Genomic DNA, 24892 nt, shown 5'->3' with positions numbered 1-24892 from the left:
TCGTAATACTGCCAGTAGGATGCACTGCATCTCAGAGATGCACCCAAATTATGCTTCGGGAAACTACACGGTTCCCACTTTATGCATTCTTGCCCAGCGGCTCTTTCTTGGCCAAGGAGTGAGCATTTATCCTTAATCATGCCAATGGGATTCTCTCTCCCAGGAACAAGAATCCTGAATGGAGTGACCGAAGGAGAAAGTGGATAGAACGAAACCATCCCGGCTGCAGGGTCCTGCTGAGCCTGTGTCCTAGCCCCACCCCCCAGATCCTGGGAGGTGTAGGATCTGATCTTCCTGGTTGTGGCTCTTCCACATTTCCTTCATTTCTGCGAGCCATGCTTTTTTTTCTCTTAAGTTGACAAGAGTAAATGTTTCTCCCTACATCCAAATATACTTAACTAGGATTTTCCCATTGCCTTTTTTTCTTTTTTTTTTTTTTTGCGGCACGCGGGCCTCTCACTGTTGTGGCCTCTTCCGCTGCGGAGCACAGGCTCCAGACGCGCAGGCTCAGCGGCCATGGCTCACGGGCCCAGCCGCTCCGCGGCATGTGGGATCTTCCCAGACTGGGGCACGAACCCACGTCCCCTACATCGGCAGGCGGACTCTCAACCACTGCGCCACCAGGGAAGCCCCTCCCATTGCCTTTTATTACTGTTTAATTTGAGGGAAGAGGAGCTAATTAAGTCTTGTGTGCCAATGAGACAGGAAGTTTCTTGAGGGCAGAAATTCTGCCTTACAACTTTATTTATCTTACATAAGTTTTTAATAATTCAACTGCATGAATAATCATGTGTGAAAATCTCAATCTATAAACAAAGTGACAATAACTATTTGAGATCATCTTTATGATTCTATGTTGCAGTTTAGGATCATTCGTTAATTCCCTAAACACATCCCAAGTGTCAGCTATTGACCATGCACCAAGTTAGACACTGGAGTCGTGTGCAAGATGAAAAAAGACAAAAGACATGGCTCCTGTATCTGGAGTTCTTCTTTCCAGTTTAACTTGTGTCTTATATAATGATAGTACCTAGTATCAATCTGGCACTTATAATTCTGAAAAACTTTCAAATATAAATGGGGAAGCTTCTGATGGATCATGTGACCAAGATCAAAACCAGAGCAACAAGGAGAAGACAGGTCCCCTGACTTACAGTGATGTTCCTTCCTTCTCTCTACCACAATGAGAAACATTTCCTTCAGACACAATTAAATAAATTGTGGTATTATGTTTTATTTAATTCCCATGTTACATCCAACTCATGGGTTATTCTTTTGTTACACAAGATAAAGGCAGTTTTTGAGTTCTTGCTAGAGGAAAACAACAGAAGTATTAGCTGGTTCTGGGACATTTGATTAACAAATATTTATGTAGTGCATGCTAAGTGCAATGCATTGGTCTATCCTGTGATTACGCCACTCAAGACACAGTGACAGTCCCTGCCCTAAGTGAGTTTATGGTCTTATGGGCGAGCAGGGGAGTGCCATATATGTGGTAAGTGCTAGAATGAAGAGATACAGCCCATACTCAAGTTCCCCAAATTTTTATGTTCACAAAGAATCTGAATTGAATTTCTCAGTCTCCCCCAATCATTTGTATGTTGACTGAAACTTATCAGCCTTGTTTTTTCCCCTCATTCCAGAACCAATGTCCCTTCATCTTCACAGTATCACCTCTCTCCAAATTTTCCCTTTTCTTTAAATTCTCCCTTCCTAAATCTGAATTTCCAAGGTGATCCCCAAAACCTTACTGATCCACAGGATATTCACAAAGACCCTGATGGACCCTCAGTGCTCCTCACAGCTCTATAAAAAATTCCTTTTCCTGAGAAGCAGGAAGTTGTCTTTCTTATATTGTCAATGGTCCAGGACAAGACCAGAGACCAAGAGCCAAAGGGTACACCATGAAATTACCTTTTTAGGAATGCAATGTTGCATTCAAGCCGCATGCTTGAATGTACCGTTCTGCTGTTTTGCTTTTAGGGTCAACAGAAGTATATAAAATTTTTCAACTTTCTTCAAAACATGTGCCATGAAATTGACTTAATAAAATGAATAACAACAGTAGCTGCAAGTTACAAAGCAAAACTAGGCTAGGACACATCTGTTGAAAGGGCGGTTGAGGACTTCCCTGGTGGCGCAGTGGTTAAGAATCCGCCTGCCAATGCAGGGGACACGGGTTCAAGCCCTGGTCCGCGAAGATTCCACATGCTGCAGAGCAACTAAGCCCGTGCACCACAACTACTGAACCTGCACTCTAAGGTCCACAACTACTGAGCCCGAGTGCCACAACTACTGAAGCTCACGTGCCTAGAGCCCGTGTTCCACAACAAGAGAAGCCGCCGCAATGAGAAGCCCACACACCGCAACAAAGAGTACCCCCCGCTCGCCACAACTAGAGAAAAGCCCACGTGCAGCAACAAAGACCCAATGCAGCCAAAAATAAATAAGTAAATTTATTTTAAAAAAAAAAAGAAGAAAGGGCAGTTGATATAAAGACTAAATTTTCTATCAGCTAAGAGTCCACATTTATCAACTGTTAAAACATACAACTTTCCGGACAATCTTAAAGATATTACTGTCATTTTTGTAAAAGCAATTTGTATAGGGTATAACTTTCATGTATAATTACTGCTAGTATGGGCAGATTGGGGCATTGCTAGGATGATTTGAGGCAGAGAGGAGTGAGAATATTAAGAAATGTTAAACTCAGTACATTTCTAAACTATGGCAGGTAAGAGAGATCTGAAAGACTACACAATGTAAAATGAGGTCAGGCAGTGATTTAAAAGTCTGTGTGTTTCTTTGATCATAATACCTAGCACTTTTTCAGAGAATTTACTAACACCAATTACTCCTCACCGCATTTTCATGATATAATATCAACAGCTGCATTTTGTCTTCATTGGTTAAAAGGCATAATGAGGGAGTTAAATGATGGCTTATATCTGGAAAGGAGTTGGAGGCATACCTAGTTTCTAAAGCTTGCATTTATAGTACATCATTAAGAGCTCCAGCTTTGAGAAAAGACAAACCCAGGTTCAAATTCAAGCTCTGTCACTTCATATATCTATGTGACCCTAGGCAAGACACTTACTGTCTAAGCCTCATGTTCTCCATCTGAAAAAGCGAACATGTCCTAGATTGCAAAAATGGGCCCAATTGTTCATCATTTCTTATATCTATACCTTTTGCCCTGCCGTTTTCCAATGCTCTCTACAGGGATGGAATGACTTATTTAACATCCTTACATTTAACTATGTGACTTGCTTTTAACCAACATGTCTGACATATTAACAGACATGTTGCACAAAGAAGGCTGTAATGGACTTATGCAATTAGGCTTGTTCAGAGCTTGCAGCTCTCCAGTCACAATGGAACATGCCCAGCCCAGGCCATTGGAGGAGGAGATACAAATGGAGGAGCTGGATTGCCCCATTTATCCCAGCCAAGGCCAGGCTAGATCAGTCTTCAGTGAGCCAAATCCTACATGTCATGAGCCAATCCAGCCAAGACTGGCAGATTTCTTTAGCCAATCACCCCACGTGTATAAGCAATAAATAGTTATTTTTGCATGCCACTGAGGTTTTGTGGGGTTTTGTTACATAACATTGCTGTGACAACAGATAACTGATACATGATGGCAGTACCTATCACGTACATGTCAGTGTGAGAAGATACACGTAAATCACTTAGTACAGAACCGAATGATAATTATAACAGTAAAAGTGATAATAGGTACTGTTATTTTGGAGAAAGGATTACAGAATATGCAAAGGTATTGGCAATTCATCTGCGGATCCTGAACAAGACCTGTCTCACTGAAAAGTTTTTACAAAATCATGCAGTTTTACTTCTAGTTTTTGCAAAGAACCAGGCAGATGGTCCAGCTGTATTTTTTAAGCTTGTGAGTATCCTGGGATCTGATCTTATAAGCAAAACAGTTCTTTTCCTTCTATAAGATTTACCTTGTAAAGATTCAAAAATACAAAACAAGGAAGATTCAAAAATACAAAACAAAACAAAACCAAAATACCACACACAGAGTAGAGACAGACATTCAAATTCATGACCTACTGAGGGAAGCCAAAGACTAGCCTCATGAATAAACCCGAGTTACGGAGTTTTGCTCCAGCGGAGGGCTGGGCAGGGAAGAACAGTCCTCATCCTTTTGGTTCTTTTCCTATTTGGGTAATCTTCTTGAAATAGTTCAGTATAATGGTGAAGAAACGTGGCCCTAGAGTTTAAATTCTGGTTCTGCCCCTTACTAGCTCTGCCATCTTGAGCACATTAAACTCTGCATACATTAACTCACTCCTTAAGTGGGAAAAAGAACAGTAACCACCGCAGGTTGCTGCAAGGATCACATAATAGCTGCAACGCCTTTTACAGCCGTGCCTGGCACACAATAAAGTCAGTAAATATCAGCAATTACTAGTTATTCTCACAGATGAGTCTGTGTTCTGTCAGCTCCATTTCTAACCATGCTAGAGAACGCGGCTATCTAACCAGGTGAGCCTAATTGGCCTGGATACAAAACAGCCCATTAGTATTGAACTACCTATATCCATCCTAAGTACAGAACAAAAACTGAATCTCAGATTTTATACTCCAAGGTGAGGAAAAGCCACACTCATGAGAGAGAGGAAGATACAAGGCCTGGATGAATGCCGAGAGTGATGTTTCTCAGCGGCTCCCAAGCTATCTCACCTAGTTCTCATAAGAGTTATGAGAAAGAGGGGGCTTCCCTGGTGGCGCAGTGGTTGAGAGTCCACCTGCCGATGCAGGGGACACGGGTTCATACCCCGGTCCGGCAAGATCCCACATGCCGCGGAGCGGCTGGGCCCGTGAGCCATGGCCGCTGAGCCTGCGCGTCCGGAGCCTGTGCTCTGCAACGGGAGGGGCCCCAACAGTGAGAGGCCAGCGTACCGCAAAAAAAAAGAGTTATGAGAAAGAGTCCAAAGTGACTTATAACTTTGCACTGCAGTTCTGTCCATCAGCACAAAGACAAATCAATGCTCTTCACCTAACCAACCAGTAGCATGAATAGACAAGTGACTTGCTCTCTTTTAGACACCAACATTCTTCCTTTTTTGGCTGTTTCTCTTACTAAGCCAGTGAAATTAACCATGGGAGCCATAGTCTACTCTGAGAGTTGCTGTCCTCCTTAGGAAAAGGAGATCAGGACAGAAGCCAAAGAAAGTCTTACCCTCTCCTTCAGGGAGGCCCTTCTTCCATATCCTCTCCTAAATTCTCTTCCTCCCTATCATCCAGGAGTCAAGGAGTTGCCACTTCATTCCTTCACGGTTTTTACGAATGCTTCTCTATTGTAGCCCCCAAAGCTGCTGAACAGGTCAGGACATTAATTCCATTAGCCCCGATGCCACCATCAGCCCCCATTCTCTTTCTCATTTTGGATTCTGCTCAGCTGTGCTATCCAACCAGGCAGTGTGAACGATAAGCACCAGATGAAAATATAGCCCAAATAATCCTCCAGCCCTGTAAAATTCCTGAAATTGACTGTCACCTTGTAAAAGTTAACAATACAAACTTTCTCCTATCATCAGTTCAATCTGCTGCTGCCACAGAGAAATTTCAGTCCAAAATTCCGCCCTACCCTATTTCCTTCTACTAACTCAGTTCCAGGCAGAAGAGACAGTATTTGGACCTTTGGGTAGAATCTGCACGCTGGGCCATCTGCCAGTATAATTGGAATAGAGCCTTAGCACCTCCAAAGTTTGATCATTTCAACCCTAAGACTCTCATTTCCCTCTTTTCTGAAATACCTAAGGGTCGACAGAACAAATGAGAATATCACAGCACCAGCCTTAATCCCACAAAATTCTAAAGCACAAACAAATTCCCAGTAATAACCTAAACATCAATTTCCACCTGAGGGCAGTTACCAAGCAAAAGATTGCATTTCCCAGAGCATATTCCAGACACTTATTGCTATTGCCAGCTACAGACCCATTGTGAAGATTTGGCATTATCCAGGTCTGCAAGGAAACAAACAAAAAAAAAAGAGAGCAAGAGAGAGAGAAAAAGGCCTCTTCCTTTAGATTTCAGGATGCCAGTGACTTTGTACCAACTGTTAGAATGCCAGCCTTGGAAAGCCAAGTTCACAGGGAGAGAGAAATTGTGTATCAAGACACGAATTGTGTGGATAACTACTAAGAACCTGCTGTATAAAAATATAAATAAAATTTTAAAATTAAAAAAAACAAACCCGACACGAATTGTGACACTGTGTGCTCCTTGCCATGCTTTGCCTGCACAACTGAGCTTATGTACACAATTAAAATGGCAACTTAAAAATAAAAAGATGAAAGATGTTCTATAGCCCTCACTGCTAACTCTGCTTCTGCCAAGAGTAATCAGCAGTGAAAAGATAAATCCATCAGTATTTGAATTTAAATGTTAAAATAATAATAAAGCTTATGGTCTCCCTAAGGTTAGTTTATAATAAAAATAAATTCTTGAACCGGAAAACTTATCTGGTTTCTTTCTTCCTTTCATTATCCACTTAATGACTGAAGTTATTATTTCCATGGTGGTCTCCAAGCCACACTTGGTTTCTATGTAGATTGGCGTGTCACCTCCAACAATTTCACCAGCTGCCTTTTCCTCTCAAGAGAATATGATTAAAATATTAGTCCAGCTTCTGGACTAATCTAGCAAAAAAAAAAAAAGTTATATAAATCAATCTCTGCACAACATTTTCCTCGCTCTGAAATGTGCAATGTGTCCTCGTTTTATTTGTGATGCCTCCACAGGAAGGTTAGGTACTAGCAAAGCAGATCTAAAATGTTTTACCTCTCTGCCCCTCTCCTGCTTTGTCCTCCTGACTTCTCAAACCCGGAAATGGGAAACTTCGAGCCCCAGTCCGAATGAGAAGAGAAGAGCTGGAGGAAATCGCCAGGGGTCTAAGTCACGCTACCTGGGCTGCCCAGCTGCCTGGTAGCGATCCACCAAAGCGCTCAGAGATAGAGGGCACGCTCAGCCAGCCGACACGGTGTTCTCTCGACACGGCGTTCTCTCGGCAGTGCTAATACGCATGTTTGTCCTGCTGCCTGGAAACCATCCAGAACTGCAAATCCATCCCTCCGAAAGCATTGACCGAAACCCGCCCCTGGGCCTAGCGTCGGGCTAAATCCTTGCTTGTAAGGAGATTACAATCTAATTACTGTAATTAGACACCAAATGAGTATTAAACTATGTGACACTAAGTAGGAATTTGAAGAAAATGGTCATTGTGGGCTGGAGTAATTGGAAAAGATTTCATGGAGCCTCCAAGACTTTGAAGGGAAGAGTAAAGTAATGCTTGAGGTTGATGAAGTTGATAAAATGGGCTTAGGATAAAAAGAAAAAACACCGTGTGTTGTCTCGGGCTTACCTGAGGAGGAAATCCACCAATAAAGGTGCAAGGCATGCTGGGTTCCCCAGACCGTCGTGTCAGCAGAGCTCATCACTAAGAAAATGGGTTTCCTCTCAGGTCAGGAAGAAATTTCATCCTTCCTGAAATTGTTTAGCATTTGAATCAGGATGGTGATGTCGTTGATACAAAAATCAAGCTGACATCCTTAAGTTACTGAGGCCTCCAATATAGAAATGTCATTGAAAGAAATGGCTTTCTAGCAATGCCAGTTCAGACTAGATTAAAAGTTGAAAGTACTTTCCTGTGAAGTCAGGATTACTGATGGAGGAACAGGTCTTTTTCCAAAGGGCACTAACAGCCAAGAAAGATCATTAGTAGTACCTTCTAGGACTAGGATTGGAATGATCGAGCCGTAGAACTCTGTTCCACTAATTTTAGAAAGTCATACTGTAGGTTTCCCGTCTAAGTAATTAATAAAAATAGGAAGACTTTGTTTCTTACGTGCCCTTAATTATTAACTTTGCATTAATCTGCATATTTTAATTGAACTACGTGCATTACGTGACAAAAGTGTCTCTGGAGAAACTCTGGTTTCTCCAGTTCGTCCCATGATTAATGATAGATAAGGTGGACAGGGGTGAAAGCATTTTTCAACATGGCTAACTTGATTTTCCAAGAGAAAAGCTGTCAAGGCCCATTTTCTCCCTCATGCTTAGTTAAATTGCTGACTGAATCAACTAGTGTAATGGGTTAATTCTGAAATCTTATCTCTTATTGTGTAAAACTGAAATGTACCTCTGTCTCCTTTTTGAGAGGATTTTTTTTAATGGCGGAATAACAATCAATTCATTCCAAGTATCATCTGCAAGTCAGGTTTTCCATAAGGCAGACAGGGCCTTGCTGAAACCGATGTTTCTGAATAGTTTGTCTACACTTCAGCCTGGGAACAGGCTGCAAAGTGGGCTGGGGTGCTTTCTGTGACCTTTCTGGATGGTCAAAGGAGATGTGCCGTTCACTGGGCTCTGTGCTGTAAGGAACTCAGGTCTCTCTTCTCCATTTAAAGACTCTAACGTGGGCTTCTCTGGTGGCGCGGTGGTTGAGAGTCCGCCTGCCGATGGAGGGGACACGGGTTCGTGCCCCGGTCCGGGAAGATCCCACATGCCGCGGAGTGGCTGGGCCCGTGAGCCATGGCCGCTGAGTCTGCGCGTCCGGAACCTGTGCTCCGCAACGGGAGAGGCCACAACAGTGAGAGCCCGCGTACTGCAAAAAAAATAAAATAAAATAAAGACTCTAACGTGGGCCTGGTATCCACCATTCATTCCCACAATTGGCAATTGTCAAGGACAATCTCAGAAGTTTCTAGGAATGGGCATAGGCTGCAGGCTCAGAGAAGCTGCTTCTCAGCCACCGCCAGCTGGGAACTGAGTTTGCTGTGCTAACCACAAGCCTAGGACTCCTCCAGACCAGCAACTCCAGCACTTTGCAGCAAACACACATGATGAATGGCGTATGGACACACACCCGTGGGCGTTCCCAGGATCATGCACAATTCCCTGAATACTGGCTTTAACCCCACCCTTTCTCCAAAACAAGAAAGCACGGCACAATATTAGACGAGAGAGAGTATAATCGGGAAAGGCTTGAATCCACTCTAAGGTATGCTTCGAACAAAAATAAATAATTCAGAGATGTCAGCACATTATTAAGAAAAAAATGGATTGAAACATTTCAGAGTTGCGACACCATGTTGAGAACTGCTGCCTTTGACACGAAGCTGCCTGGGACACCGGACACTTGTCACACAAGTTGACAGCAACCTATCAGTCTCAAGGGCTACCCTGACTGGCTGTCTACCACCGTGCTGCCCTTTCTCCATAGCGAATAGACCCACACCTATGATTGTACAGAGTGATGATTAAGAGAATGTACTTCTGTATATAAAACAGACAAACAACAAGGAACCACTGTATAGCACAGGAAACTATATTCAATATCTTGTAATAACCTATAATGGAGAAGAATCTGAAAAAGAATAGATATAGATATGTAGATATATCTGAATCACTTTGCTGTACACCTGAAGGTAACAACATTGGAAATTAACTACAATTCAATTTTTTTAAATGGTTAAAAAATAAAATAAAATCTAGGAAAATAAATGTGAAAACCGAAACCTTTAAAAAAAAAAAAAGCACGCAGTCTGGAGACAGCCTGCCTGAATTCAAATCCTAACTTCACATTTTTTTGCTCTTCATTAGGGCTGTTCACAAATACTCCCATTCTCCTCCTCCTGAGGTAGATGGTGGCTTACATCTCCTGCCACCTTGAAGTTGGGCGTGTCTGTGTGACTTACTTTAATTCCTATGTGAGAAGTGATGATTCACTTCTGGGCAAAAGTCAGTAAGCCCTCCTTACTCGAGCGGCCCATGGTCCAGCAGTATAGGACCCACCTGGAAGCTTGCTAGAAATGCAGAATCTCAGGCCCACCCCAGACCTCCTGATTCACGATGTGTACCTCACAAGCTCCCCAGGCCATGCACACGCACATTCGAGTGGGAAGCCCTGCTCCAAAGCAAGAGCCCTGCTCGCCATTTGCTCATCTCCCTGCCACCGTGACTGATGATGTCCCAGATGGTGGCCTAAGCCCTTGGCCTGACCTGAGATGGACAAGAAGTAAAGCACGAGAGAATCAAAGCTTTGTTCTAAGCCACTAAAATGTAAGGGCTGTTCCTGTGGCATAAACAAGCCTATGCTGATACAATCACTTAGTGCTCTGCGACCCTGGACAGGTTACTTAACCTCCCTGTGCCTCAGTTTCCTTGATGTAAAACGGAGATGATAACAGTACTGATTCTTAGGGTTGATATGAGGATTACTGAGGTAACATATGAATAGAGCCTGGTACACATTCAATGTAAATGTTAGCATCTATTACTGACACATTCTGTGCCCACAACTCAAATCTTGCCTAGTGATGTGTGAGTCCTCAGTGACAGTAGGATCAGAACCTTTGCTCCCTGGCAATCCCCTACCCCAAACCACTCATACTCCAGGACGAGTATGAAATCACTCACATCAGAAAGAGAATGAAAAATGACTCCTTCTCGGGCTTCCCTGGTGGCGCAGTGGTTGAGAGTCCGCCTGCCGATGCAGGGGACACAGGTTCGTGCTCCAGTCCGGGAAGATCCCACATGACACGGAGCGGCTGGGCCCGTGAGCCATGGCCGCTGAGGCTGCGCGTTCGGAGCCTGTGCTCCGCAACGGGAGAGGCCACAACAGTGAGAGGCCCACATACCGAAAAAAAAAAAAAAAAAAGACTCCTTCTCAGAAAGAAGTAGGGGATCTTTGTAACCTGGCCCAAGCATTCCTGGCCTGGATCTTCACATCACTGCTTTTCCCCTACTCTAGTATCACATATGCAGCCCTCACCCTCTCACCTGCCTTCCCAAATCCTACCTGCCTTTCAGGGCACAGCTAGTGTCCCTCCTTCTCCATCAAGTCTGCCTCAAAGACTTCTTTACTATGCAATTTAGAATTAAGACATAGTATCTGTCTATTATGCATAAGGCTTTGTCCTGAACTCAATGCTGGGTTAAAACACACAAACACACACACACACACAAACACACACAATACCTAATAAATGTTTATTTTTTGTCTTTTCTAGCACCAAAGGGTGTTCCCCAAGAAAACTGACAAAGGCACAGTGATGGGAATGTTCTGTTCCCCAAGAAAACTGTTCCCCAAGCCTGTTCCCCAAGAAAACTGACAAAGGCACAGTGATGGGGATGGTATAGAGGTAGTTTCTGTTTAAGTCCTGCTTTTTAAAAGGGTCCAATAGATTTCTGACATTATAGTAAAAGTGATAAATACTTGATAATCTTTTTTATATGAGGATCATGAATAAAATGGGCTTTTTTAGTCTAAACCCAAATAAAATGATAAATTATCTTTTCTCCTTGCCACTCCCTTAAAGTGTATGTAAGGAAACAAAATATTCTAAGCCAGGGTAAATATTTTAGTATCCTGGATCTCTCTTTCATATTCATAAACCGACTTGAAAAAAGAATCACAGTACTGAAGCAATTCACCACAGCTACACAATGAACCACATGACTCAGTTCCAAAGTCACAGAACTTGAATAAGCACCTTAGAAATCCAACCTCAACATTTCATATTCTCTAGACCAGGGGCCAGCAAACATTTTCTTAAAGGACCAGACACTGGACATTTTAGGCTGTGGGAACCACAGGTCTCTGTCACTGCTACTTGACTCTGCCACTATAGCACGGAAGCAGCCCCAGACAATACAGAAACAAATGGGCATGGCTATGTTCCAACAAAACTTAATTTATGGACACTGGCATTTGAACTTCACATGTTCACGGGTCACTAAAATCTCCTTTTGATTTTTTTCAACCATTTAAAAGTGTAAAACCATTTTCAACCTGTGAGTTGTTCCCAAACAGCCAGCAAGCTGGGTTTGCCGGCCCCGGCTCCAGACCTCCAAGTTCATGCTTCTTCAACCACGTCACAAAGTCTCCCTAGTAGTCATGGACACATGGTATGGAGCCCAGTGGTCACTTAAAAATCAGGTGAGAAATAATCCCACGAGCCCGTTTTTATTCGCTCAACTTGAAAAAACAAAGATACTAAAGATGTCAAACTTTTGCCGGAACACATGCCATCTTAGCACAAAAATAATGTCACCCATCACCCCTTTCCTCACCACGCACAATTAACAGTTCACGGAGTAAGAAAATAGTTGGCAGTTGTCTTCATAGATGAAGTCAATGTAGTCTCATTCCTTTGCCAAAAGGCAGGGAAAGCAGTTCCTGATGGCTCTTCTCCCCAGGGCTGTTCAAGGCCAGCTGATGCAGAATGACTGGGAAGGACAAGCTTTGGCTTCAACGTGGATTTTTAACCAGGACTCTCACTACTTTAAAAAAAATGTTTAATTTTTTTTCAAAAAGAGCCTTGGCTTTTGCTATTTTTACTGACAGTCATTTTGAAAGTAGCAGTGCTTAAAACGTTTTAAGTCTAGATATCTCTATGGAAACCCAAGAGAATTCACATTTTATGGCCAAATGACTACCTACCTAGATCCTCTCGGATCACTATAGGCCATCTGTGAAACCAGAAACATCTTAGACCTATTTTCCCAAAACTCTATCTTATCAGATATATAATTAAATTGATATAATTGTTACTTTTGCTGAGGAAAAGATTAGGAGAGAACTTATTTCTGAGGCTGCCTTTTGATTTTTAAGACATTCCTATTTAAAATATTATTAGGAAAAGAATTTGTAAAGAATTTTATAAATTTTGGCAGACGTAATAAAAGAGGAGGAACGCAATCAAATAATTTAACAGTTGCTTTGAAATATATGTCATTAATTTTCTTCCCCCTCCTTTCCAGCAATGTTGAATACATTTTCTCTCAAAAAATGTAACAGTTCCTCTCCCCAGACTGCATATTCTTTGCAAGGGAGGGGAAAAAAAACAATAATTATTTGGCAAAGAAATCAGATAACACTTTCACCAGGTAACCAAAATTAACATCACCAGCGAGGGACAGATGGCCTTTAGGGGCCTCCAGATGCGACGCTCTGAGAAGAACATAATATCACCTAGAATGCATAACCTGAATCTAATCATGAGGAAACACCATTATAAAAAAATAAAAAGAAAGGAGGTGGAGCAGAAGGGTTGTATTATTTTTAAAATGTCAATGTCACAAAAGACAAAGAAAGGCTGTGGAAATGTTCTAGAATAAAAGAAGCTAAAGATACATGAAAATCAAATGCAATATGTGACCTCAGAATGGATCTGATATTGCAGGGGGGTGGGGAAAATTCTCTAAAGGAGGTGAAGGGGTCAACAGACAAAACGGGACTACAAATGGTATATTAAAGTATTATATCAATGTTAAATTTACTGATGTCAATAACTATACCATGATTATATGAGAATTGTATAAGAATGTATGATGTATATAACTTTCTACTAAATGGTTCAGAAAAACATATATTGATATATATGTATTTATATATATATTTATATATACTTTTTTTAGAGAGAGAGAGAATAATAGATATCAAATGACAAATCTAAAGGTATAAAATGTTAATAGGTTTAAGGAATAAGGGATATATAGGTATTTCTTCAACTTTTCTCTAAGTTTGAAGTTATTTCCAAATAGAGTTTAAAGAAAAATTAACAGTTCTTGCCTACGTTGGAGTTCTTGGCTATCTATTTTCTCTCCATGATACTCCAAATACAACACAGTAAGGGAGAGTGCCAAGTCACAAGAAAACACAGATATTTTAACATGATCTTTTATCAGTGACTGACGGTGCCAAAGCATTACACACCACCCATTCTCAGCAGAGTCCGGTGCAGACCAGTAAACATTGGGTACCCCAGCAACTTAGATGCAATCATTTCCCACTAATTTCTCCAAAGAAGGCTGTGATTCTAAAACCTCTGTGCATCCCACAGCTTGCAGAATTATGTCATACACAAAACAAGCCTCTCAGCTTGTCTCTTTGACACACTACATCAGTATCAATCAATTGGATTCAATCTTTCTAACTGCAGCATTTCAATATTTTAAGCCACATCTAAGTAGCTAGAGAATATGCCACTCAGGAAGCAGGATCACCTCATCATACATCCTCAACTCCTCACCACCACTGCCTAACTGCTGTCAAAATCCCACAGCCTTCACATCTGTGAGCCCACAATGGTCCTGTATCAGTGCTGGAGGTGCTGACCTCCCATCTTCAGTACTCCATCCAAACTGATTGTTCCCCAAAGCAATGGAGGGAACTGTGCCTAAGACCAAAAATTTAGGAGAGACTATTCTGTAAGTCAATCACTGGAAAGAGAATCAAAAAAGTAATAACCAAAATTAAAATTTTCAGCCATCCTTAGGAATTTGGAATACTTACCCATTCTCCAAAACACAGCAAAGACAGAACATATGTATAGTGGGTCAGTCTTTTCTGGCCTTCCCTCTTTTTAGTTTTATTATTTTCTTGATCCTTTTAGTAGTGACTATCTCTGGGGTAAAATACCCGGGTACTATTTGGCTTTGGCTTTTTATCCCAGATATTCTCCTTATTATTAATTTTTCCCTAAATTTCAATCAATAATTTTATTTAACAAATGTTTACCAAGAACCTACTTGACATAAGATGCTTGGCTGGACTTAAAGGGTGGTACTCCCCAGAAAAAAGTTCCCAGGGTTTTTATCTACCAATAATCCCCAAGAAAGTGACACGAAGACAATAAGTGCAATGAAGTCTGCTTGCAGAAAAGCATAAGAAGCAGAAATGAATCATGACCAATGGCAAAAAGGAATAACCTAGTCAAAGCACTAAAATTTAATGAGAAGATCATCTTTAAAGTAGGTGAAATTGAAGGGAAGGTACATGTAACATTATTATAGATTTAAAGTCATGCATATTCTTCTCCATAAAACTTCTGAAATGCAGATAAAAACACACATGTACAAAACCAAGCAATTATAAATCCTCTGAAGCATGTAACTGTGATTAACTGCTACTCTTGGCAATATAAAAATACTTTACCACAATTACATTCCAGCCTGTAATGTAATTCAAAACAAACAAGTCAGAGACATCGCTCAAATGGCAGAACCAACAAATACAGATGCTTTGCATCAAGGAAATAAATCCACTGAAGAAATGCAACTGAGGAGCTGCCCTCCAGGGCCTGGAGCTGGGCTTCTGGTGGAACAGCGAGGCCCCCTTCTGGGCAGATGCAGAGCATCCCGGCACGGCTCTGCAAAGCCGCAGTTCATCAGAGGCAACCCCTGCCGCAGTCAGGAAGCATGGATACCTGGGACTTCCTGCTGTGGATACCCTTTGAGGGTTGTGCTGACACTTTCACATTTTAGTTTTGCTTTTTGTTTTTTGTTTTTTGCCGCGCCGCACGGCATGTAGGATCTTAGTTCCCTGACCAGGGAAGGAACCCTTGCCGCCTGCAGTGCCAAGTGAGGAGTCTTAACCACTGGACCTCCAGGGAAGTCCTTTTACATTTTAGATTTTAAATTCTAAATCTGGATTTTTATAAAGAGAAATAATTGTGCTTGATTTCAGATGAAACTAACCATAATTCTGCAACCAGCATTCCCACCACCAAATGGCACGCCCACCCCTTCTACCCCGTTCTGTTTCTTTTTGCCATAATTTTTATCACCCTCTAACATACTGTGTAATCTGTTATGCTCATTATCTGTCTCCTCCTGCTAGAATATGAGCTCCATGAGGGCAGGATTCTTTGTTTTGCTCACTGCTTCAGCGAACGAACAGAGCCTGGCACCGTTTAGTTGCTCAATAACAAAGAAGGAGTTGTCCATTTATGCATTTCTTTTACTGTTAAGACTATTCATCTTCAAAGAAGGCATAAATAAGATTTTGCAATAGCAGTATGCTGTAATTTTGAAATGATACTTAAGCATTTGTTTTAACAGTATGTATTTTCTCTAAATGCTTTATAAAAGCAAAAGTCTGCTCTAAGGACCATAGAATCACGGTCTATATGTATATGATTCGTATACAATTTCCAAGGAAGTCACATCCTGCCCCCCACACCCTGGGAGAACATAGTGGCTACCAAGAATGAAGGCTCCGAGTCTGAAAGGCCAGGCCTAGACCAGGTGTCCATAGGGCAATGCGCTCCATGCAGACACACCAGGTAACTGAGGCCAGATATACACATCCCCTGAAAGTCAGCACTTCCCTGGACCGAGCATAACGATTTTGGCAGGAAGAGCAGGCACTGCTTACTAATTTCTAAAATGTCAATCTTTAATTTTTCCCCTTCTTAAAAATGTTCTTCCAGCTTGTGGAAAATCTAGGAGTTGTTTGCAGTTGTCAGACTTTTTAAAAGTGCTAATTTGTTCCCTTAACAGAGCAAATGATGAAAAACCATTTTCCCATGGATTAAGGACAATATATAAACATACGATTCAACAATGTCAACAGCTTTCTGTCCAAGAATGTCGTCCAGGAACATGAGTCTTTCATTAGAACAAGTTCAGGATTTCTGACATTCCTTTTTCCGAACCTTTGATTTTGGTGCTGTGAAAAGAATAGAAAAGAAAAAGAGAAAATGAAGAGGTAGGCCCGTGCAGACTCTCTTCGTACTGATTTAAGTGAAGTACACACATACAGTAGTGGAAAACTGACCATTTGGATTTTCTTGTTTGTAGAAGGTCTTTAACATCTCCACTGCTTCCTCAGCCCGATATCCAGGGATGCACTGATGAAACGAGAAAGCTGAGAATGAATGTAGGCCTAGGAAAATGTGTATTGTATCCCACAAAAACTGCAATATATACAGAATTATGTAAACACATTTCCAGTGTTAACATGCCTTGAGGATATTAGTAACATGGGTAAGGAAGCATATTTCCCCCCAAAAAAACCAGACATAGGGTCTCAAACATCTCTCTCGATCAACTAATTATTATTTCTCAATCAACTACTGTGTGATCATAATACAAATCACTAGCTATGTGATCTTGGGTAGGATACTTAAACTTTCTATGCTTCGGTTCCCTCATATGTAAAATACAGGGAATTATAGCAATTAACCCAAAAGGATTTTGTGAGGATTAAATGAGATTAGATAATATAACCCCTGTTAAATACCTGGCATATCATTAAGCGCTCACTAAGCACTAAGCTATTTTTTTTTTTTTTTTTTTTTGGCGGTACGCGGGCCTCTCACTGTTGTGGCCTCTCCCGTTGCGGAGCACAGGCTCCGGACGCACAGCCTCAGCGGCCATGGCTCACGGGCCCAGCCGCTCTGCGGCATGTGGGATCTTCCCGGACCGGGGCACGAACCTGTGTCCCCTGCATCAGCAGGCGGACTCTCAACCACTGCGCCACCAGGGAAGCCCAGCACTAAGCTATTTTTATCTGCTGTTCTTTACTGGTGGCCCATTAAGTGTTTGATTCTATAGAGCTAGGGTTGGCAGTCCACAGCTAGAAATGGTCAGCTAAGAATGGTTTTTATATTTTTAAAGGGTTAAAAAATAAATAATATGTGACAGAGATGTAAGTGGCTCACAAAGGCTAAAATATTTACCCTCAGGCTCTTTAAAGAAAAAATCAGTCGATCCTTACTACAAAGGATGTTTTTTTGAGTGTTCAGTTTGTTCTATCTTTGGTAGATTCCTTCAGAGAAGTGATCAACATGTGAAAGAATAGAAATTGTGGTAACAGCAGGGGGATGAAACTTAAACTTGCCTTAACGATAGAGAATATTTAAAAGGAGTGAGCAGATCATCTCAGGGAAAGAGTAGGAATAGGCTTAGGTCGTGAGTGAGAAAACCAACTGATGGGGGTGGGGTGATTATTAAGGGAGTGCAAGGAAAGAAATGAAAGCAATAAAAACGAAGTCAAAATATATAGGGCTTTGAAGGCGTTTGGACTTGATACGCTGCCCCCTTTGGAGGTGCACGAGTGATGCAATGAATGGAGGAGATACCAGGGAATCTTCCATCTGGAAGCAGTGCCCAGGAGAGGATGGAGCCAGCACTGGGCCGGCGAGTGTGGTCCACTGCTCAAGATGAGCCTCCCTTTCTCTTGTGCTTCAGCTGGCTCCTGCCTGGGCCCACAAAGCCTGCATAAACCTTCCCCATCAAAACCACCTGCTACAAGTTCGATGTTTTTGGATTCCACATGTAAGGGAGATCATACAGTATTTGTCTTTCCCTGGCTTATTTTGCTTAGCATAACACCCCTGAGGTCCAGCCATGCTGTTGAAAATGGCAGAATTTCCTTCTTTTTTTATGGCTGAATAATATTCATATATACATATATATATATATGACCATATATACAATACTTTCTTTATAGAAACAGAGAGTAGAATAGTGGTTGACAGGGGCGGAGGGGGTGGGGGAAATGGGGAGACTTTTGTCAAAGGGTACAAACCGTCAGCTATAAGAAGAGTAAGTTCCAGCATGGTGACTAAAGAGAATAATACTGTATTGTATGCTTGAAAGTCGCTATGAGAGGGGAGCTTAAGTGTTCTCACCATAACGTAATAACAACAACAACAAAATAGTAGTTATATGAAGTGAAGGATGTATGAACTAACCTTATTGTGGTATAAACATTTTGCTGTATACAAGCATCAAATCATCACACTGTACACCTTATAATCTCACAATGTTGTACGTCAATTATATCTCAATAAAGCTGGAAAAAAAAACCCGATAATCTTCCTTCTACCCTGTCCCCCACGCAAGCTGATACCCTGCTCCTCCCAGAGAACGTTCCCGAATCGTGGCCGTCACTTTTGCGGCTCTCAGTTCCTCCCCAACCTCATCCTCACTGGCTTGTGCTCCCAGGATTGCCCTCTTAGATATCTCAAGGGCCCCTATTGACCAAAACACTGGTCTTTTCACTCTCCTCAACTCTCTGCAGTCGTGGAGACTCCTGGCTTCACTTGCTTCTCTTTTGAACCCTCTCCTCCCTTGGCTTCTCAGTACTTCATCTTCTAACCATGTTGGTGAGTACAGCGTTTCCTACACTGTTCAGTGTTCCCGTCCCCCGGGTCCCCCACCTCTCCTCATTGTCTCAGGAGCACCCACCTGCACAAAGCACTCTCCTCTCAGGTAAAGTTAGAACCTTGGTTTTCCACCTTGGCTGCTCAGTGGAATCACTTGGGAGCTCACTAAAAAAATACCAATGCTCCCCCTCCCTCCACGGCTTCTGATTCAGTGGGTCTGGGGTGGGGACCAAGCACAGGCTTGGGTCCAAGCTCTCCAGGTGATTCTAATGTGCACTCAGGGACCAGACCCACTGAGTTACAGGTGGAGAAGGAAACTGGATCTCTCTAAGCTACTAAGGTAATCGTTTCGGGCATCTAGTATAGCTACAAATTTGTGGCTTTAACAAAAAGCACATATTCTTAATTAAAATAGTTTTTTTACACAAGGCAGGTAAAGTAAATTAATCACCATCTTCTTTGAAAAGAATAGTTCTGTAGGTCTCCTCTATGAACTTTAATGCTGCTTATAATACAGTATTAAAAGAATCTATAATTCTGCAATACAAAAACAGCATCCCACCTCCCACAAATTCCCGCCTCACCCCTACCCACACCCTAAGCCAACCAAATAAAAGTAGAAAACACAGCATCCAGAAGCCTGGGGTATCGATAGTTTCTCTAGAATCTCAAAACACTGTAAAAAAAAAAAACATATTTTGGCATCAAATCTGGAGATGTGGCTTCAAACCATGGCCATTCATTTTGATGGAGCCAATCTGGCCAGGTACACACACTGCAAGTGAACTTATTTTTTGGTTCAACCAGATACTGTTGGATTCTGTGCAGGGACGTGCAGGAGAGGATGGTGTGCACTCAATGTCACCGGCATGTTGGTCAAAAATGTTCCCCCATGTCTGATATCCAATAGCTCATCTTTGTTCTGCCCAGAAGCTTTGAGAAATTCTTTAGATCTTTCTCATAAATGAAGTAGAGTCAGCAATTCACTTGCGAAGAGTTATGTAAGCAAAATTTGAGCTACTGATAGAAGCAACTGGAAAAAGCAAATCACTTTGCCTATTTCTTTAATGATCAAGCTAACTGTATTGCTTACTCTCCATCATTCTATTACAATTTCTTTTCTGATGTGATGTCAAAAGTCATCTATTCTCAAAAGTGCAGGAGTTGTTAAGAAAGCCAATGTTCAGCTGGCAAAACTCAAAATAGAATGTCTTCCAAATCTTGTTCTCAGTGGGATTCAGCCAAATTTAGCCCTTCATAGGTACTTAATATTCTCCCAAGAATATCTGAGGTCTTTGTAGTTAACTACCCACCATGTCCAGCAATTTGTTAAGCCCTTTTCTTTTTAAAGCATAATACTTTTAGGATTAACCTTACATCTGGAGAAAAAAACAATCAAACCAGTTTATGGAAACTGGTATTTGTCTACAGATCAAATGCTGAAATATAAATTCCTACTGTTCATAGCCTTAAACATAAAAACTTTGGGAGAAGTGGCAAGGTTCAAGGGAAAGTAGAATTTCTAAGTGGATTCTTGGGCCTGGGGGAAATTTCAACATTAGAAAGGCAGGAAAAAAAAATAATGAAAACAGGTATCGATTGCTAGGCACCAAAAATAGTACAGGGCAATCAAGCAAAACGACTGACTTTGTGCAAAATTATTGTACATTCACTGTAAATAGCATCTACTGTTACCAAGCCTCACACAAACTTGGTACAGCGTGGAGCCAGGCATACGCATGGATGGAGAACGCCCACAGTGGTAGGGTCCTCAAACATAGCTGAAGGCATGGGTGAAGACTGTTAGAGGAAAACTCAGAAGGCTGGGGACTCTCCTTCTGGAGGAATTCTGTTAATTAAGAGAGCTGAGCACTCACCTGGAAATGAACCTGTGGTCTTACACTGAGGCATCAATGACCTTGACCAGAGGTCCCGAGAGCCCACCTGGTTCTAGCGTGGCCTCTTGGTGTACTGAGCACACGCTAACTACTTGCAAGCCCATCGTGAGATCACAGTAATTAGAAAAAAGGAAAAAGTATAACAGTTCATGTTACCTGAAATGGTCTCCCAGTATTCGGTAGATCAGCAGAGGCAATATCTAGAACAGAGCCACAACCACCAAATCGTTCATTCTGACAGCCATAGACAACCAGCGGGATTTCTAAGGAAGAATTAAGGTCCTACAAAGAGTGTGCAGTTCAAGTGCCTACTGTGACAAAACTAGGGTGGGTTTATACCAGCTAGCCTGGAGAGGAAAGGCCATGCTACTCTCAAAAACAATTAAACTGAGACTTCCCTGGTGGTGCAGTGGTTAAGAATCCACCTGCCAATGCAGGGGACACGGGTTTGATCCCTGGTCCGGGAAGATCCCACATGCCGCAGAGCAACTAAGCCCGTGCGCCACAACTACTGAGCCAGTGCTCTAGAGCCCACGAGCCACAGCTACTGAAGCCCACGTGCCTATTGCCTGTGCTCCACAACAAGAGAAGCCACTGCAAGGAGAAGCCCGCTCACCACAATGAAGAATAGCCCCCACTCGCCACAACTAGAGACAGCCTGCATGCAGCAGCAAAGACCCAACGCAGCCAAAAAATAAATTATCAAAAAAACAGCCATACTTATCAAAAAATAATTAAACTTAGGCTTCGTCTTAAAAATCCAGTTACACAATCCAGTTACACAAAAGAAAGAGATTTAAAGAATATAGAAACTAATGTGTCACAACTGCAAACGGAATGAAAACTGACTGTGTAGCTGCTGAACGCTCAGAGCTCCGTGCTCTCTCTGATCTTTCCTAGATGATTTTTTGGAATCATTAGAGAATTGGAGCCAGAAAGGAGGCAGGAATTTAATCCAGCGATTTTCACCTCTTAAAAATAATAGATTTTTCCCTGTTCTTTCCTCAAAGAGATACAACCTGTGACCTAGTACAAACCAGACTAAAGCAGAGCCGCTCTGTAAGGCAGGATGGGCAGAGAGCTTGTAAAGTGGAAACTGTACATATTTTCATATTCAAAACCCTCTCTATTATTTTTAAAGTGATTAAATGATTCACACACAGCAAAATAAGTACATAAAAATATGCAAGTATGAAATTGAGTTGTTGAATTATCAAATAATTTTTTAAAAGATCTTTAGAGGTTAACTTGCTGTATTCAGTATTTGTGCCGCTTATTCTGTGAAAGACAGAATTCAAAGAGCTGTAACTTTATCAATTTCCCATTTATTTACAATTATAGTATCATAAATGATTTGTTTTTTCCTTTGTATTTACTTCTGACTTAAAATTTTTCAAGCTTTCTATGTAATAGGTATTCATGGCAAAAATAAACAATAAAAGCATATTAACAGAGAAAGAAAAATTTTAAATCACCTATAATCTCTTCACTAAAGGCAAAACAGATGCATAGTCTTCAGATCTTTTCCTATGCACACTGTTTTATAATCTAATTTATGGTTTATCTTTACACGACAGTTTGTCATGTGTTTCTTGCTCTAGCTTACTTAATAGTTATATGTTTATTGATATTAAAAACGAGGTAATTTTATTATTCAAAAATCTTTCCTAAAAATTTTTTGGCCAAGGGATACTGTATTTTATAATGTGCACCTCCTATAATTTGTTTCATAGGTCTCTGTTTTCATGTAGTAGAAATGGGTTATGTTTCTACTATGATGTTTGGCCATTTTCGAGTTCACAGGAAGAGTACGAGACATTAACCCATGAAGTCAAAGGATACTCATCAGGCGGAGAGCGGCTGCGCACATGATACACGGCTCCACAGTGACGTACAGCACCATGTGTTCAAACACCTCAGAAGGACTCTTGCCATGTCGACGACACCAATCTAGGGCCTGGTCGATGGCCACCATTTCTGCATGTCGAGTAGCCTGAAAGAAGAGGTGCTTGCATTGACCTTGTTGGCTACATGTAACTGTATTTTACAAATATTCAAAAGTAAATATGAAAAATAGGTCTATCATTTCTGCCAGCATTTTAGCAAATAAAGGTTTCAGGACACCCTTAGCAGTTGACACTCTAGTTCCTAGTTCAAGTACCATAATCTCACCAACAAAAGACACCTAATCTGAGATGCCACACGAATTATGCTCTATTTTTAGTTAAGTACCTAAATACTTTAGGGGACACTCTTTCAATTAAAATGCCATAGAGAGATAAGTCTCAAAAAAAAATGTGTCTATGGTTCCTGAATATTTCAGGGGACACTTGAAATACGAATGTTTTCAAGGCTGTCACTGACCTCACTCTAAGCAAATCTATATTTAGAATATCATCACTGGAATGTCATCACTTGTATTTTCTTTGGGATGAGATTTTATATACTGGCAGACTCTAGAGAGAAGCAGACATTTGGTACCAGTCTCAGATACCTCATGGGAGTAGTTGAGTAGAGGAGAAATCACATAGTCTGGAATGAACCACACTTCAATCTGAATCCTGACTGTGATGTTACTGATTATACAGCCCTGGGCAAGTTACACAGCTTCTCCAAGCCTTGGTTTCCCCAGTGTAATACTGGATATACTGGTATCTACATCTCATAAAGCGATCTGAATTATATGAAGCACAATGACGCATAACGTGATATATGCACTCTGCTATGCGATAATTATTGATAATATTCATGATAATCATGTTTATCAATAAACTTACACGAATGTCAACTATGTATAAGCCACTGTGCTAAACTCTTTGTGGGGAAAAAAGTCTCTGTCCTCAACGAGCATAAAATTTGATGGGACAAACAGAAAGGTGTTCATTTACCTGTGACATAGGGCAGGGTGTGGAAAGTGCTGGCACAGTGGCCAAGGTACCATGGAAGCCAGAGGCAGATGGGAGCATTGCTGGCCCAGAAATAATATAAACTCGGAGCTGGAAGGTGCTTTAGCAAAGAGGTTCCCACCCATGACTGCATACCAGCACCAAATGTGGAGCTTAAAAATGAAAAGTTTCCCCAACTCGGGTGCTTTTTAAAAATCAGATTCAGAACTACTGAATCAAATGTCCCCATAGTTCTCAAGAAATAATCGTTGACCTAAATCACCTCAATCAACTCTTTTACTGCTGAAGAACCAGAAGCTAAGCTACGTTAGGAGGTTACTAAAGACACACAGCTGGGAGAGGTGATGGTGGTGGTGACAGAGGGTGATGGTATCAGAGCCAAAAGCAGGATTGGGGTCTCCTCACTTGGGGTCAAGAGTCTTTCTATACTGTGATTATAGGGTGATCTTCTATAGAGCATAGAAAACTAAAAATAAATCCAGGTTAATTTCAAGGTGTGTAAGAAACCCAGGTCACTGGGGGTTTAGATGGATGTTGCTAGGACATTCAGTGATCTCACCTTAAAGATATTGTTCTGAACTACAAAATACACATAGGAAGATCTGACAATTATCTAAAACACAAAATTCCACTCCTGCATAAGTATCTGCATATTCACTAATTGCTGTATTATGGTTTATTACTTATCTCAGCAGCATTTTGATATCCACATAACAATTGCTTCATGAATCCGGGTTCCTATTTTGCTTGTGTTTCACTAAATCTGAGTTTTCTTTTTGAGAGATGTGATGGATGAACTTTAAAGTCCTCACAGCACCAGTTCCAACGCCAGCGTGTTCTCTGGCTCCCAAGTAAGATCAAGGTCTGTGTGAGGGGTATTAAAGTCATATGCTATCCTCGGGTCCACCTAGCACTTTTTATAATCCTAAAACTTGATACTTCATTATACTCACTGTGACACACGGTTGTGATACCATGTTCAGGAAGTGTTGCCTTAATTCATGAACTTCTCAACCTAACCACAATAAATTAAAGTCGCACAAGCTTTTCAAGTGTACCTGTAGATAGAGACGGCAGGTGGTGGAGACTGTATTTCACTGAATTATCTGATTTAGGAATAGCTTCCTTTATACAATCTTTTTATACTTCCATAGCT

General features: G+C 41.4%; 1 protein-coding gene across 6 annotated transcripts in view; it reads right to left on the bottom strand.

The window, feature by feature from the left end:
• Positions 1-24892, bottom strand: part of ADAT2 (adenosine deaminase tRNA specific 2) — an 88933-nt gene that overhangs the window by 45640 nt on the left and 18401 nt on the right. For 4 of the 6 annotated variants that reach the window (XR_009521908.1, XR_009521909.1, XR_009521906.1 and 1 more), the window contains exons 3-6: positions 22673-22823; positions 20987-21093; positions 16598-16670; positions 16375-16489 (exon numbers count right to left, since the gene is read on the bottom strand). Coding sequence is in view for 2 of the 6 variants with exons in the window: in XM_060029869.1 (XP_059885852.1) it covers positions 16446-16489; positions 16598-16670; positions 20987-21093; positions 22673-22823 (375 nt within the window). In the remaining 4 variants the exon portion in view is untranslated. Of the gene's footprint in view, positions 1-14752; positions 16490-16597; positions 16671-20986; positions 21094-22672; positions 22824-24892 lie in introns of those variants that run through there. The other 2 variants (XM_060029869.1, XM_060029867.1) reach the window with 1 other exon arrangement.

The sequence above is a fragment of the Delphinus delphis genome, chromosome 14 (assembly GCF_949987515.2).
Source record: "Delphinus delphis chromosome 14, mDelDel1.2, whole genome shotgun sequence".
In the NCBI taxonomy this organism is placed as follows: domain Eukaryota; kingdom Metazoa; phylum Chordata; class Mammalia; order Artiodactyla; family Delphinidae; genus Delphinus; species Delphinus delphis.
The sequence above is the reverse complement of the archived record's forward strand: the minus strand, read 5'-3'. Positions and strand labels throughout refer to the sequence as shown.